The 17,282-nt window shown below is 41.5% G+C and overlaps 1 protein-coding gene across 1 annotated transcript in view; it reads right to left on the bottom strand.

The window, feature by feature from the left end:
* LOC106606702 (cytoplasmic phosphatidylinositol transfer protein 1) overlaps positions 1–13,867 on the bottom strand; it is a 119,235-nt gene extending 105,368 nt beyond the window's left edge. The window contains 1 exon segment of the mRNA XM_014203058.2: positions 13,160–13,867. Coding sequence (XP_014058533.2) covers positions 13,160–13,207 — 48 coding nt within the window. The 5' untranslated portion in view covers positions 13,208–13,867.
* Positions 13,868–17,282: the final 3,415 nt, after the last annotated feature.

Genomic DNA, 17,282 nt, shown 5'->3' with positions numbered 1-17,282 from the left:
CATTACACTGTGGCCTGAGCACAAGGAGAGGACAGTTCATCTCTCCGTTCAGGAAGAGGACAAATAGGATCCTAAATTGCCAATTGAATGGATGAGAACCATAACAACAAGGAGCACTGAGGTTGAAATACTTTAAGACAAACTGGAAGTCCAAGTTTTGTAATGAAAATAAATGTAGGCTACATACCACAATGTCCTCCTTGTTTACAGGTATTTCTCTCCCTTGCCATACATTGGAGAGGACAGAGGCAACGAGGCAAACCCTTTAGTAGGAACTACATTATGTGTTAATATGACCACTTCCCTTTATGGACAAATTACAAGCCTCTATAGCACACATCACTGTTTCTATAACAACGCTACACTGTATCATTGCTTTACCAAACAGTCTGGAATGCATCGGTGCCAATTATTGGCAAGACAACGGCAAGTTGGCATGGTGGAGCAGAAACAGACTGGCCACCAGGCCATGGAGGAGACGCAGTGAGGGAGCAGAGAAGGTTCTGCATATCACACTACACTCACCCCCTGACGTCTAGCAGATGGGATAGGTGAGCGTGTCTCCTTCCGTCTGGTCTCTCTGTGCCAGGCCAGTCTGAACGATGAGATCCAGACAGAGGCAAGGGAACGGTCCCCTCGTAGCCAGAGAAGAGAACCTCTACCTTGGGGACTGGAGAGCGAGGCTGGGACTGTTAGTTTCAAATAGCTCCACCACCATGAAGAATACTGTATTTTATGCTGCGTTTTATACGCACACACACCAATTTCAGAGGGTTGAAGACGGGTTTCTCTCATTCTGAAATGCGAGATTAATACAATAGAAGTTGCTGTCAGTCAATAATAATAATCATCATCATAGAGAGATTGGAGATAAAAAGAGATGAGATAGAGATTACAGAACCACTTAGCCTGTCATGAGCCACAAGTCTGAGAGCCACTCAATAAGCTGTTGCCATGACATTCTATTTGCCTAAATTCAAAGGAGAGTGTTCTCTTAATTAACTACAGTTTGGTCTGTTGCTACATGCTACGGTAGTGTTCTTCCCTTCTGGGTTTGGCCACCAGCAGGCTTTTGTCCCGGCCCAGCACTACAACACCTGGTTTAACTACTCAACTAATCCTCCAAAACTTTAATTAGCTGAATCAGGATCAGCAAATCATGTCTACTGCACACCATGTATTTCTATAGGAACGTTCTGTAACTTCCCACAGTCTGGAATAAGTCCCAGAATAAGTGTCACTTATTCTCAAGTTATCACCTTATATTTCCTAAGTGAAAAATCGATTCACATTGAAGAAAACATTAAAAGTACATCTACTAAGGCTGACCATATGAATGGACAGATAATGACTGTAACGGCCGTCGTCAAAGGTAGTGGACCAAGGCGCAGCGGGTCTCATGAACATCTGAAACTTTATTCAAGAGAACACAAAACAAGAAAAACCGCATGACAGCTACACAGCTGTGCAAAAACAACTTCCCACAAACACAGTGGGAAAAAGGGCTACCTAAGTATGACTCCCAATCAGTGACAACGATGTACAGCTGTCCCTGATTGAGAGCCATACCAGGCCAAAACAAAGAAATACAACACCTAGAAGTGATCGTAGACATATAAAAATAAGGACCATACAACTAACCCCAAAATCCCAACAACACAAACCAAACACACCCCTGCCACGTCCTGACCAAACTACAATAACAAATAACCCCTTATACTGGTCAGGACGTGACAATGACCCTGAATATAAGTATTGACTGTTAAATGTTGCCTTACAGGTATTTTAAATGTGTGTAATGTCTACTTGTTAATGTTTTTTCAATGTACAGAATGTACATTTTAAAGTATTTTTGTTTGTAATGTATTTTTCATGATGTGTCTGACCCCAGGAAGACTAGCTGTTGTCATGGCGTCTTCTAATGGGGATCCCAAATCAAATCTCCTTATCACCTTGAAAGTGATTATACAGTCTAACTCTCCTGTGATGACTGTAATTTCTTCTGTGTACCTAGCCTACCTGTCTGGGTGAATAGGGAATAGGGACGTCAGTGATGTTAGTGGTGCTGACAGAGGGTTGGTTGGTTCACACTGTGATGCCAGAACATGATTACATCGGTGACCCACGAGCTGAATACTAAACATTTCCTCGATGCTCATCAGGGAGTCGTTAGCGGCAACATCCCGAACAGCTGTAGCCTCTTCAAAGTGAGGGAAGAAAGCTCTACTACCAAACGAACAAACTGACTTGAGCCAGAATGCACATACGGAAGCACACGCACACGCACACACACACACACACACACACACACACACACACACACACACACACACACACACACACACACACACACACACACACACACAACAAACTCCAGTTGTTCATTCAGCCACCAATACTTTGATATTTCATTCACTGTTCCTTCCTCAGTATCCCTGCATGAGATGTAAGATCTGTTCAATCACTCAAACCTGGATGTCATATAATTGTGTGCAGTGTTCCTGTGTCACTAGACAGCAGATAAGAGGCTGTTTGTGGGGGGTTTTAAATCAAATGCCAATAGCTTAGGGACCTGTGGGGAAAGGCACAGCATAAGAGCAGAGTGGTACAGGGTAGCTGGTGAAACAATAGAGCTCCTGGGTAGTGCTCAGGAGGCACCAAACGGGAAACCATAATTAAACAAATAAATCTAAAAGAGCATTCTGATTGGAGTTCAGGTAGTGACTATTCGTTTCGACATGTTTTCTCCCGTTTTGAGCCTATTGAACACTGCCCAGATCTTTCAAAGCTCAACTCTGGGAGACACAATCAAGACATCTGATAGCCAGTACAGAAGAAGACATTGACCCATTCTCTGTGTTGTCTCATCAGTAGATTAGTCTGTGTGTCATTGTTGGTTATTTGTTTCACAAGAGAGAGAAATGGTAGGTTATTTGTATGAAAGGAGTTTAGTTTTTTATGCCTCAGAGAGATGCTATGAGTCACCATTGTAATGCAGAGCCAACATTAGAAACACTCCATCACGCCCCTCAAGCTCCATGGGAGAGCTTCAGCGAGAAGAAAATAGCCTAGCATAGTCTAAACACACACCACACACCACAGACCACAGGGCACATAGTCTAAACACACACCACAGACCACAGGGCACATAGTCTAAACACACACCACAGACCACAGGGCACATAGTCTAAACACACACCACACACCACAGGGCACATAGTCTAAACACACACCACACACCACAGGGCACATAGTCTAAACACACACCACACACCACAGGGCACATAGTCTAAACACACACCACAGACCACAGGGCACATAGTCTAAACACACACCACACACCACAGGGCACATAGTCTAAACACACACCACACACCACAGGGCACATAGTCTAAACACACACCACACACCACAGGGCACATAGTCTAAACACACACCACACACCACAGGGCACATAGTCTAAACACACACCACAGACCACAGGGCACATAGTCTAAACACACACCACACACCACAGGGCACATAGTCTAAACACACACCACACAGGGCACATAGTCTAAACACACACCACACACCACAGGGCACATAGTCTAAACACACACCACACACCACAGGGCACATAGTCTAAACACACACCACACACCACAGGGCACATAGTCTAAACACACACCACACACCACAGGGCACATAGTCTAAACACACACCACACACCACAGGGCACATAGTCTAAACACACACCACACACCACAGGGCACATAGTCTAAACACACACCACACACCACAGGGCACATAGTCTAAACACACACCACACACCACAGGGCACATAGTCTAAACACACACCACACACCACAGGGCACATAGTCTAAACACACACCACACACCACAGGGCACATAGTCTAAACACACACCACACACCACAGGGCACATCACAGAGCAAATAAAACGTGATTTGTTTGATTTGATTTTCTAAACCTTTAAGAAGTGCAGCGAACATAACAGAGTCATGCTTTCAAGTTGTGCTTCGAAGCTTCACACATAAAAAAAATCTATCCCCGGACTTAATGACACTTTTCTATGTCTCTCTTGATGGTGCTGCATGCCATGCAGTGATGACATGTGATGAGAAGAGTCGTGACAGTTCCGTTATCTTATGTAAAGTATTAGCATTGCAGATGACCCGCACCGGGGGATGGAATCGTTTAGAACAGCAAAACCAGGGTTGGGTAGTAACTGATTACAGAAAGGTGTAACTGATTACATGTAATCTGATTACAAAAAACGAACTGTAATCGGTTACATTAGCAGCAAGAATATTGTAATCAGAATACAGATACTTTTGAAAAACTACATTACTTCTTGGATTACTTTTAAATTCAGAAAGGATGTTTGCAGGAAATTACACCTCTCTGTTTTCTCAACGACATTCAATTCAGCATTGAAAAAAGACGCAACTTTAAGTTTTCCACCTGAGTGAGTCTGACGACAAGTCAGAGGCCATTATGATGATACACCAAATGCATTCTAATGCCTCTTAGGGGGAAATGTAATCCGATTACATTACTGAGTTTGGGTAATCCAAAAGTTACGTTACTGATTACAATTTTGGACAGGTAACTAGTAACTAACAGATTACGTTTAGAAAGTATCCTACCCAACGCTGAGGAAAACGCATGGAGTTATGATTTAGTTAGAACAAGGTAACCACCAGGATTGTCTCTACTTGAATGGACTAAAAAGAAACAAGTAGCCTACATAATCAACACTTGATATAGTCTATGCTTTTGATATAGCATAGGCCTACATCCATCTGCCTCTGAAGCAGTGTCTCTGAAGCAGTGTCTCTGAAGCAGTGTTTCTGAAGCAGTGTCTCTGAAGCAGTGTCTCTGAAGCAGTGTCTCTGAAGCAGTGTCTCTGAAGCAGTGTCTCTGAAGCAGTGTGTCTGAAGCAGTGTGTCTGAAGCAGTGTGTCCGTGATATTTCAAGGTAAAAAAAAAAATCATCTGACAGCCACTTATTGGTGAACATTCAGACAAATGCTAAGGGCCATTTCAATTCTGAGACAGATCCACACTGCCATGCAACTGGCTGGAGCTAGACCACGTCATCAAACTGACTGGAGGTCAGTCCAGTGATATCATCAACAGATTAAACCGGCAGCCTGGTCGGGAGGGAAAATATAATCTTCAATCACAAGTAAGCCCAAAAAAAGAACCCCATCTGGTTTATAGCCAGTGGCCAGACCGCCAGTGTTCAGCCAGCTAGACTAAGCCTGTCCAGAGCCGTGATATAGTGACAGACCTATAATCACAATCACACGGCAACACACAAGAACAATTTACTGGTGGGGTTGATGAGAGAACAATAAGGTTGGATGAGGTTCGATAGACTTCAGAGGGTGATACTTTCTCACTTGGTCTCTTCAATGGGGAGTAGGGAATGTTCTCGTTTGTTAATAACTGTGGGGAAATCAATGCTGTGACCTAGGGAATAGTACACCTGGTCACACACGTAGATGGTTAGATCATTGCGACCTCAAAGAAACCCTAGGGGTAGTGAAGACAGTAAGGCCAACTATTCCTAACATACCAAAACACAGCAAACACTCTACAGATACCAATAAGCTCCATCCATTCCATATGCTCAAGTCCAGAGGTGGGAATTTGAAACTGAAGCACCACCTGGAAACAACAGATGCCCTACAGATAGAACAAAGATGTGTCCCACAGTAAAAGCCAAGGCTATTTTAGTCGTTCATGACATTATGGAGCTATAACATTGAATTGAGCTTGAAGTGATTTTATGGTAATGGAACACATTGGATACTTTTATTTTGAAGTGGTTGTAATTGGATATAGCACATCAGATATGCCCATTGAATGATAACATTCTCAACCTCGTCCTTTTGATCATTTCCTCTTTTAAGTGGACTGAAAGTCGAGTAGTTTCAACCTGCAAGCGGAGAGTACTGAAAGAAAACTACTTTAAACCCTGAACTCACTGTCCCTTCTGTTAATTGCACATCCCACGCAGCAGCAAAATGAGAGGCCATCTGTCAAACCGGTCAAACTATTCTGCTGTGCTCGGTCTATTTTAAGGGATAACCTTCACCGCTCTCATTTCCCCGGCAAAACAATGTCACCGTGGAAATAAAGCACTGTAACTGAGGTGTTTGTTTGGACTGTACCTGCTGCGAGACCAGAGAGTCCATATAGAAACACCTCAGTCAATGTTCTGTAGAGACCTAAAGAGGTACGCGTCTGTAGAAGCAGAAAGCTTTTCATTTGAATTTATGACTTACACCCCTTTATGACATTTCCATGGCAACTAAGGGTTCATTAGCTTCTTTTTACGTAAGAGAACCTCGTTCTTGTGAAGTGTTGACATGTTTGGAATGGGTGTAATGACTCCTGGATCCTGTGACTTTATGACACACTAATAAGCCTAATTGATGTTTCAGGGGAAACAGATGATTCCTCTTGCTGAGGAATAGAGGAATGCAGTGTCAACTCTGGTCGTCATCTTATAGCAAACAGGAATCTAATGGTTGGATGACCTCTCAGGTCATGACTGAGGGCAGGGGTATCAGAACACAGCAAGGCCATGAAACAAAGAGAAGGCTCAGGATCCTATTCTGGCATCAAACAAACAGTCTGTGGGCAGCAGAGCGCTCTCTCTGTCTCTCTCTCTGAAGATACAGTAATATAATCCACAGGGAACTGAAATAGTTTTTCTGCCCTTTGAAGATCAAGTGTAATGCCCCTGAGATCAAACGAACTGTATCTCATCATCCCAGATTGCAGTAAATGAACTGCCAGTGTCTCGCAGCCAGGGAACTCCCACAGCCTGTGAACACATCTGCATAATTTTGTCAACAAAATAGAAAAGCACTGAGGTGCCAGCAGACCAGTGTTGTATGGTTAGAGTGGCCAAGGTGGGAGTGTTTCCTCTAATCAGGAACAACACACAGTGCTCCACAACAACTACAGACCCTGTCTGGGATGCAGCTGTAGAGATGACATGTGACAGAACTCATAGAACCATTATACAATTTTGGAGTTGACTCTTTTTTTTTTTCTTTTTTTTTTTTACAAAGTTTTGTTTTTTAAGTTCAAAATGTTTAAATATACATTATATAGCGAACAAAAATATTAACACAGCATGTAAAGTGTTGGTCCCATGTTTCATGAGCTGAACTAAAAAATCCAGATAGGGTTGCACATTTTGGGGAATATTCAGAGGTGGAAACTTTCCGTGGGAATTTACGGGAATATATTGTAATTAATGGGAATATATGCAAATTAATATTAATACCAGTTAAATGTAGATGTTTTTTGCATTGGATATATTTACCATATGGAGACAGAAACATAAACAGTTTACCTTATCATAAGTAGACATAATTGCTAATTATTAAACCCTTCCAATAGAAAAAAATGACATTTGTAACGAATTGAAGTTTAATTAAATGAGTTCACTCTTCACATGGGATGATTTCACTGAAAAACAAAAGGACGGGAATATTGAATGATCCCCAATGATCCATTGCATCTCCCAAAAACGTTTTCAACATACATCTGTAAAATGATAACCAAAGCTTTACTTTCTAGATGATCTTCCTCTCAGGCTTCCATGTCTTCTCCCTGGACCTCCTCAATGTCTATCTCTTGAACATCAAACTCTGAGGCCTCATCTTCACTGTCACTTTCTAACTTTGTTGAGGATGGCTCGTTGTCAGGCTCAAAAAGCCACAAATTTGCCCGGAAGGCCACCAATTTTTCAACCCTTGTATTGGTCAGCCTGTTGCGTGCTTTGGTGTGTGTGTTCCAAAACAAGGACCAGTTGCGCTCTGAGGCGGCTGATGTTGGTGGGATTTGGAGGATGATGGAGGCAATAGGGGAAAGAGCCTCAGATCCACAAAGTCCCTTCCACCAGGTGGCTGATGAGATATGCTGGCACGACTGGCATATTGCATCTCCATCCCAAAGCCCTTGCTTGGAAGTGTACTTCGCCAGACTGCCAAGAACCTTGCCCTCATCCAGGCCAAGGTGGCGAGACACGGTAGTGATGACACCATAGGCCTTGTTGATCTCTGCACCAGACAGGATGCTCTTGCCAGCAGACTTGGGGTCCAACATGTACGCCCCGGCATGTATGGGCTTCAGGCAGAAGTATTCACGCTTTTTGATGTATTTCAGAACTGCAGTTTCCTCTGTTTGGAGCAACAGTCAAGTGGGCAGGGCAGTACGGATTTCTTCTCTTACATCTGCAAGCAGAGTCTGAACATCAGACAGGATGGCATTGTCTCCCTCAATCTGTGCAATGGCTACTGCTATAGGTTTCAGGAGTTTCAGGCTGCTTACCACTCTCTCCCAAAATACATCATCCAGGAGGCTCCTCTTGATGGGTCTGTCCATATTGGCAGACTGTGATATGGCCGTTTCTTGGAGAGACTCCTTCCCCTCCAGGAGACTGTCAAACATGATGACAACACCACCCCAACAGGTGTTGCTGGGCAGCTTCAATGTGGTGCTCTTATTCTTCTCACTTTGCTTGGGGAGGTAGATTGCTGCTATAACTTGATGACCCTTCACATACCTAACCATTTCCTTGGCTGTCTTGTAGAGTGTATCCATTGTTTTCAGTTCCATGATGTCCTTGAGGGGCAGATTCAATGCATGAGCAGCACAGCCAATGGGTGTGATGTGAGGGTAGGACTCCTCCACTTTAGACCAAGCAGCCTTCATGTTTGCAACATTGTCTGTCACCAGTGCAAATACCTTCTGTGGTCCAAGGTCATTGATGACTGCCTTCAGCTCATCTGCAATGTAGAGACCGGTGTGTCTGTTGTCCCTTGTGTCTGTGCTCTTGTAGAATACTGGTTGAGGGGTGGAGATGATGTAGTTAATTATTCCTTGCCCACAAACATTCGACCACCCATCAGAGATGATTGCAATACAGTCTGCTTTCTCTAGGATTTGCTTGACCTTCACTTGAACTCTGCATCCAGCAAATTAGTAGATAATGCATGTCTGGTTGGAGGGGTGTATGCTGGGCGAAGAACATTCAGAAATATCTTCCATTGCCTGTGAGCATCAGAGGTGAACCAGTTGCATACACAGCTCGAGCAAGACATTCATCAGCATTTCTCTGACTATGTTCCTCCACTGAGTCAAAAAAACGTCTGATTCCAGGAGGACCATGAGTTGTTGCTATCGCTAAGGTGTCTGATTCATAATTTTCACCTCGAATAGAAGTGTAGGAACTTTTGTCAGAGATTGCTTGTTGTGAGTGCTGAGGGAACTTTATGCACTTGGCCAGATGATTCTGCATCTTTGTTGCATTCTTCACATATGATTTGGCACAGTATTTGCAAACGTACACAGCTTTTCCTTCTACATTAGCTGCAGTGAAATGTCTCCACACATCAGATAGTACCCGTGGCATTTTCCTGTAAAGATTAGAAAAAAATAGGTAAAGAAATTATAATACAATTTCATGTACAGATAAATAGTTAAACAGTTAGATTAAACAACACCTTTGTAAGATAAATGGTTTTAAAATGAAACATGTATGGAAATAGGTGAATTAACACTCCTCAGTTAGTGGGATCAAGCAAGCTAAAACCCACGTGGTAGCAAAAACTAATTAGCATAAATTGTAAACAAGTTAGAAATTGTTTAAACACACATTGCTGTAGGCTACTACTTACTAGTTAACAAAAAATCATGAATGTCGTATAAAATATATTCACCCCACCCAGTATTGTAATCAAAACTTACCAGAAAGCATTTAGTCCTTGGCTCAGACAGTGTAGTAGTGTGGGCTCAATAGCATCTCATTAGTGTGCAAGATCTTGAGAATCAGCTCTACATGTGATGGAAGAATGCACTGTGCAGGCAGAGGGTTGCAATTCCATTGAATTGGGGATAGTTTAACCAAAATATGCCACAAGACGTAGAATTGCCTTACGTGTATCCCATAAAAAAGGTTCACTGTTATAAGTTAACTTTTTTGATGAATTTAAGCTAAATTCCCAGGGCTTAACTTCCCATGGAAAAATTCCGGAAATTTACCGGAAAGTTTCCGACCCTTTGTAACCCTAATCCCAGAAATGTTCCATACACACAAAACGCTGCCATCACCTCATGTTTTAGCATGCACGGCAATGATCTGTACACAATTCCTTGAACCTGAAAATGTCCCAGTTCTTCCATGGCCTGCATACTCACCAGACATGTGAACCATTGAGCATGTTTGGGATGCTCTGTGTCGACGTGTACGACAGCAACTTTGTGGGACAATATTCCACAGGCCACAATCAACAGCCTGATCAACTCTAGGCAAATGGTGGTCATACCAGATACTGACTAGTTTTCTGATCCACGCCCCTGCCTTTTAAAGGCATCTGTCACCAACAGATGCATATTTGTATTCCCAGTCATGTGAAATCCATAGATTAGGGCCTAATTTATTTATTTCAATTGACTGATTTCCTTATATGAACTGTAACTCGGTAAAATCTTTGACATTTCTGCATGTTGCGTTTATATTTTTTTCACTATAGAACATGTGAACAATCCAAATTCAAATTTTAAAAAATGAAGTAATTTCTTAGAAACCATCCCTAAAAGGACAAAAATAGGTAATACTAATGATCATTACAGGAGTTTACTTCAGTGTCATTGAATGAAGGGGATGAACACCCCCACCCCCACATACAGTGCATTCGGAAAGTATTCAGACCCCTTCACCTTTTGTTACATTACAGCCTTATTCTAAAATGGATTAAAAAAATATATATATATATAATCATCAATCTACACACACTACCTCATAATGACAAGGTGAAAACAGGTTTTTAGAAATGTTAGCAAATTTATCAAAAATAAAAATCTGAAATACCTTATTTACATAAGTATTCAGACCCTTTGCTATGAGACTCGAAATTGAGCTCAGGTGCATCCTGTTTCCATTGATCATCCTTGAGATGTTTCTACAACTTGGAGTTCACCTGTGGTAAATTTAACTGATTGGACATGATTTGTCTATATAAGGTCCCACAGTTGAAAGTGCATGTCAGACAAAAAACCAAGCCAGGAGGTCGAAGGAATTGTCTGTAGAGCTCCAATACAGGAATGTGTCGAGGCACAGGTCTGGGGAAGGGTACCAAAAACTTTCTGCAGCATTGAAGGTCCCCAAGAACACAGTGGCCTCCATCATTCTTAAATGGAAGAAGTTTGGAACCACCAAGACTATTCCTAGAGCTGGCCACCCGGCCAAACTGAGAAATCAGGGGAGAAGGTCCTTGGTCAGGGAGGTGACCAAGAACCTGATGGTCACTCTGACAGAGCTCCAAAGTTCCTTTGTGGAGATGGGAGAACCTTCCAGAAGGACAACCAGCTCTGCAGCACTCCACCAATCAGGCCTTTATGGTAGAGTGGCCAGACGGAAGCCACTTCTCAGTAAAAGGCATATGAAAGTCTGCTTGGACTCTCCGACCATGAGTAACAACATTCTCTGGTCTGATGAAACCAAGATTGAACTCTTTGGCCTGAATGCCAAGCGTCACGTCGGGAGGAAACCTGGCACCATCCCTACGGTGAAGCATGGTGGTGGCATCATCATGCTGTGGAAATGTTTTTCAGCAGCAGGGACTAGTCAGGATCGAGGGAAAGACAAGCGGAGCAAAGTACTGAGAGATCCTTGATGAAAACCTGCTCCAGAGCGTTCAAGACCTCAGACTGGGGTGAAGGTTCACCTTCCAAAAGTACAACAACCAGAAGCACACAGCCAAGACAACGCAGGAGTGGCTTCGAGACAAGTCTCAGAATGTTCTTGAGTGGCCCAGCCAGAGCCTGGACTTGAACCCGATCGAACATCTCTGGAGAGACCTGAAAATAGCTGTGAAGCGACGCCCCCCATCAAACCTGACAGAGCTTGAGAGGATCTGCAGAGAAGAATGGGAGAAACTCCCTAAACACAGGTGTGCCAAGCTTGTAGCGTCATACCCAGGAAGACTTGAGGCTGTAATCGCTGCCAAAGGTGCTTCAACAAAGTTCTGAGTAAAGGGTCTGAATACTTATGTAAATGTAAACCTGATTTTGCTTTGTCATTATGGGGTATTGCGTGTAGATTGATGAGGGGGAAAAAACAATTTAACACATTTTAGAATAAGGCTGTAACGTAACAAAATGTGGAATTAGTTAAGGGGTCTGAATACTTTACGAATGCACTGTTACTCGCTCTTCGACTCTCTTTCCTCTCGTCATATAAATATTTATTTTTAAAGTAACGGTCTGTAAATTGCAGAAACTCACTCCTAGGCTCAAAATGATGGTGAAGGATAAAGGAACAAGGAACACATAAAACGTAACCAAACAAACAAAATCAGTGTCCCCACCTCCCCAAAAAATGGTTCTCAAATAAAAATAATGTTGTTGATTATCTAAAATAAAATAAACCAGCCCCCGTTGACATAATATGGGCAGAGAGCTGTGACTACCAAATCTAAAGTTAATGATAACACAGAACGAATGACCAAGAGCAAGCCTAGCCATCTGGACACCCAGCTCCCTGAAACGGAGTCAGAGCAGGGTTGCTCCTGAAAGACACATAATAACCAGCAGATAAGCCTGTGTTATTCAATCAATCTATCAAACAAACGATCAGTCACCTCTATATTTGTACCAGAGGGAAACCGTTAGAGAGGCACTGTAGTTACAGAGTGCCAGAAGTCCTAACTGATGGTTGTATGAGTAGGCTAGCAGGGTGACACACACAGACAACATACTGTAACATCTCTTACATTTTTTGCTTAGTGTCTTAGATATGTATGTGAAGATTTTGCACTTAAACGCAATAAACCAAACAAGGAAAGTATGGCGTAGGCCTAGCATACTTCCAATAGCACCACCCTGTGGTTTAGCCTACAGTACTCTAAATAACTCTTAAAATCAGTGTGGTACCAAAGTTCTTCACAAGAAAATGGCATACCTACCTACTCCATCCAGTTTGCAACTAGCATGGTAGACATTCCATACAATGACCAACGCGATACCTACCATGCAAAGCCTAAACCTTTCAGTTTTAGGTTTAGTTGTAGGACAAAAGAAAACGCAAAATGTTCAGAAAAACTGGGAGATATAAGTACCCTAACTTACCTCTTCCACAGTGAGCGGCATACATATTCTATATTCCTTCATCAACATATTCTTCCTCCGTCAAGACAGTTGTCAAAGAAACGACCAGAAGTTGAAACGACGTTCAGGTTCTGTGTCTGTTGGCGGTCTATGGCAACTCAAACGTATGACAGCGCTAGGCAATTGTCATCAACGATAAGCACGAGACTGATAAAAACAAAACAATCGTTATATTTGAAGAGAACAGCTATGCTCTCAGTCCAGCGTTGAATGTGAGCGTGCGCTATGCCACTGCAATCACACGACCGAGCAGAGCAAAGTAAACGCAGTCATCTTCTCACTGAAATCACGAGAGAACAGCCACTAAAACGACCCATTAGCAAAATAATTGGCACGGTCAAGATCAGCAACGCTTCTGATGGTAATATTAGTTGTAAAAGAAAAGCATTACAAAAACGGTGATGAACTCTAGGCTAAATTCCTCTGAGCACTATCCAAGAGTCATCCGAAGTGTCATGTGGCAGAGCTAACATCCCGGACAAAGCAAGCGCTCAGTGAGCTCTGAATTGAGCCACGTTGATCCCAAATCAGAATTGACGAGTTTGCTGTTGTTGTTCGGCTACATCATCAAAGTGATGCTGCTGTCTGGCGGTAAACTGACAATACTCTATTGCAACATTCAGCACTCCCTCTTTACATCGCAATGAACAGAAAACAACTGCCCATTCATTCCGATGTAGAAATAGGCAACATGGTCTCAGAGCATTTCATAATATTATTTATGTAAATCCGAGATACTCATTTTGGTATGGCATGTATTAATTTGTGGATGTCCATCACCCATTTCATATGATATTTTACAAATTACAATTCGTATTATTTGTTAAGAATTTTAAAAATGCACAATATTTTACAAATTTGCAAGTTGTACAATATGTTACGATTTTCTAAATATAGAATTTGTTACGAATTAGCAAAACGTATGATATGTTACAAAGCTAGCTAGGTGGCTAGGTGGCCAACATTAGCTAGCTGGCTAATGTTAGCTAGGTTAGGGGATAGAGTTAGGGTTAAGGTTAAGGTTAGGGTTAAGTTTAGGAGTATGTTTAAAAGGTTAGGGGAAGGGTTAGCTAAAATGGTTAAGGTTAAGGTTAGGGAAAGAGTTAGCTAACATGCTAAGTAGGTGAAAAGTAGATAAAAAGTAGTAAGCATTTGACAAGTTAGCCTATCTAAAATGCCAAAGTTGTCCACGATGAGAATTGAACTCACAACGTTTGGGTTGCTAGATGTTGTGTTGTATGCCCACCCATCCACCCCGACCAACAAGGCTACTTTCATTTTTCCTTTAAGTAATCATCTGCCTTATGTAACCATATCAAACATACTCGTTCCAATCCAGGATTTGCATTACTATATTACATCTATTCTATGAGACCAGGCTGAAATAGGATGCCGCAACTGAAGTCACCCTACAGCCTTCAACCCTGGGCGCATGAGCAGCGGTGCATGCAGCTCAGCCAGAGATCACCAAACATAAATAACCCGTTTCACAAAACCTATAATAAACCAATGTATTTTTTTCTTCAGTAAAATATTTAATTTGTGCAATCATAACTGTGCGCTATAGCTTATGAAATACATGGATTGCATTATTGCATAACCATCCCTAATGTGAATAATGGTAGGCTATGGGATTTCTTTGCCTACATTGCAGTGCATGGATCTAGTAAAAATAGTTAAAATAAAGCCAGTTCACAGATTCATACCGTAGCATCACAAATCACTGTAAAGCCCCAAAACTGTACGTCACAATGAGAAGCGAATGTTCATTTTCCGGCTTTTATTTTGAAAAGGACACGTGTGTTCGCCTACGGGAAAATAAAATATGACACACCGTCACAACTCGTGCTAAATTACAAAAGCCTATATTATTTCAAAGCAATCAGTGCAGTGAAATTGCAGTGCACTCATTTGCAACATTCTGCCCTACAGTCTCTTGCGGTCAGGCGGGCGCTGTCCATGGTGCTGAAATGGCCGATATTTCAAACCTCAGAGCTTGCAAGGGGTGATAGTCTACTACAGTGGTTTTCAAACATCTTCCCCAGACGTTTCACACAATTTTGTTCTAGCCCTGAACTAGCTCACCCGATTCACCTATTCAAGGGCTTGATGATTAGTTGACAAGTTGAATCAGGTATGCTAGCTGTGGAATAGTTACAATACATGGAAAGGCTGGAGGTCCCCGAGGAAAGGTTTGAAAACCCTGGCCTACTACATTAAGGCAGAGCACCCCACCGGGCAAAAAACTGGTTGAATCAACATCATTTCCACATCATTTCAACAACAACAAAAAATATACGTGATGACATTGAATCAATGTGGAAAACTGATTGGATTTGCAAAAAGTCATCAGTGTAAGGGAATGTCTTCTTTTTTCACACTGAATTCACATTAGCTGACAACTCGGCCAAATGTAAATGAAAACTAGACATTGAACCAAATGTAAATGAAAACTAGACATTGAACCAAATGTAAATGAAAACTAGACATTGAACCAAATGTAAATGAAAACTAGACATTGAACCAAATGTAAATGAAAACTAGACATTGAACCAAATGTAAATCAAAACTAGACATTGAACCAAATGTAAATCAAAACTAGACATTGAACCAAATGTAAATCAAAACTAGACATTGAAACAAATGTAAATCAAAACTAGACATTGAACCAAATGTAAATCAAAACTAGACATTGAACTGATGTCTGTGCCACATGAGACATTTCATTTTGATTGCAGATTATTTGCAAAAAGTAAATAGCTCCTTGCTCTCATAAGGAGGTATTGTATTAATGTATGAATTAATAATTACATCAGATAGGCATCCTAGCTGATTAACAGCACCCATCTCTACTTGACACCCAGTGCCATAACACTTTACTTAAAACCCATTGCCATAACACTTTACTTAAAACCCAGTGCCATAACACTTTAGTTAAAACTAATTGCAATAACACTTTACTTAAAACCCAGTGCCATAACACTTTACTTAAAACCCAGTGCCATAACACTTTACTTAAAACCCAGTGCCATAACACTTTACTTAAAACCCATTGCCATAACACTTTACTTAAAACCCAGTGCCATAACACTTTACTTAAAACCCATTGCCATAACACTTTACTTAAAACCCAGTGCCATAACACTTTAGTTAAAACTAATTGCAATAACACTTTACTTAAAACCCAGTGCCATAACACTTTACTTAAAACCCAGTGCCATAACACTTTACTTAAAACCCAGTGCCATAACACTTTACTTAAAACCCATTGCCATAACACTTTACTTAAAACCCAGTGCCATAACACTTTACTTAAAACCCATTGCCATAACACTTTACTTAAAACCCAGTGCCATAACACTTTACTTAAAACCCATTGCCATAACACTTTACTTAAAACCCATTGCCATAACACTTTACTTAAAACCCAGTGCCATAACACTTTACTTAAAACCCAGTGCCATAACACTTTACTTAAAACCCAGTGCCATAACACTTTACTTAAAACCCAGTGCCATAACACTTTACTTAAAACCCAGTGCCATAACACTTTACTTGACACCCAGTGCCATAACACTTTACTTAAAACCCATTGCCATAACACTTTACTTAAAACCCAGTGCCATAACACTTTAGTTAAAACTAATTGCAATAACACTTTACTTAAAACCCAGTGCCATAACACTTTACTTAAAACCCAGTGCCATAACACTTTACTTAAAACGCAGTGCCATAACACTTTACTTAAAACCCATTGCCATAACACTTTACTTAAAACCCAGTGCCATAACACTTTACTTAAAACCCATTGCCATAACACTTTACTTAAAACCCAGTGCCATAACACTTTACTTAAAACCCATTGCCATAACACTTTACTTAAAACCCATTGCCATAACACTTTACTTAAAACCCAGTGCCATAACACTTTACTTAAAACCCAGTGCCATAACACTTTACTTAAAACCCAGTGCCATAACACTTTACTTAAAACCCAGTGCCATAACACTTTACTTAAAACCCAGTGCCATAACACTTTACTTGACACCCAGTGCCATAACACTTTACTTAAAACCCAGTGCCA

Source organism: Salmo salar, chromosome ssa06, assembly GCF_905237065.1.
Source record: "Salmo salar chromosome ssa06, Ssal_v3.1, whole genome shotgun sequence".
In the NCBI taxonomy this organism is placed as follows: domain Eukaryota; kingdom Metazoa; phylum Chordata; class Actinopteri; order Salmoniformes; family Salmonidae; genus Salmo; species Salmo salar.
The sequence above is the reverse complement of the archived record's forward strand: the minus strand, read 5'-3'. Positions and strand labels throughout refer to the sequence as shown.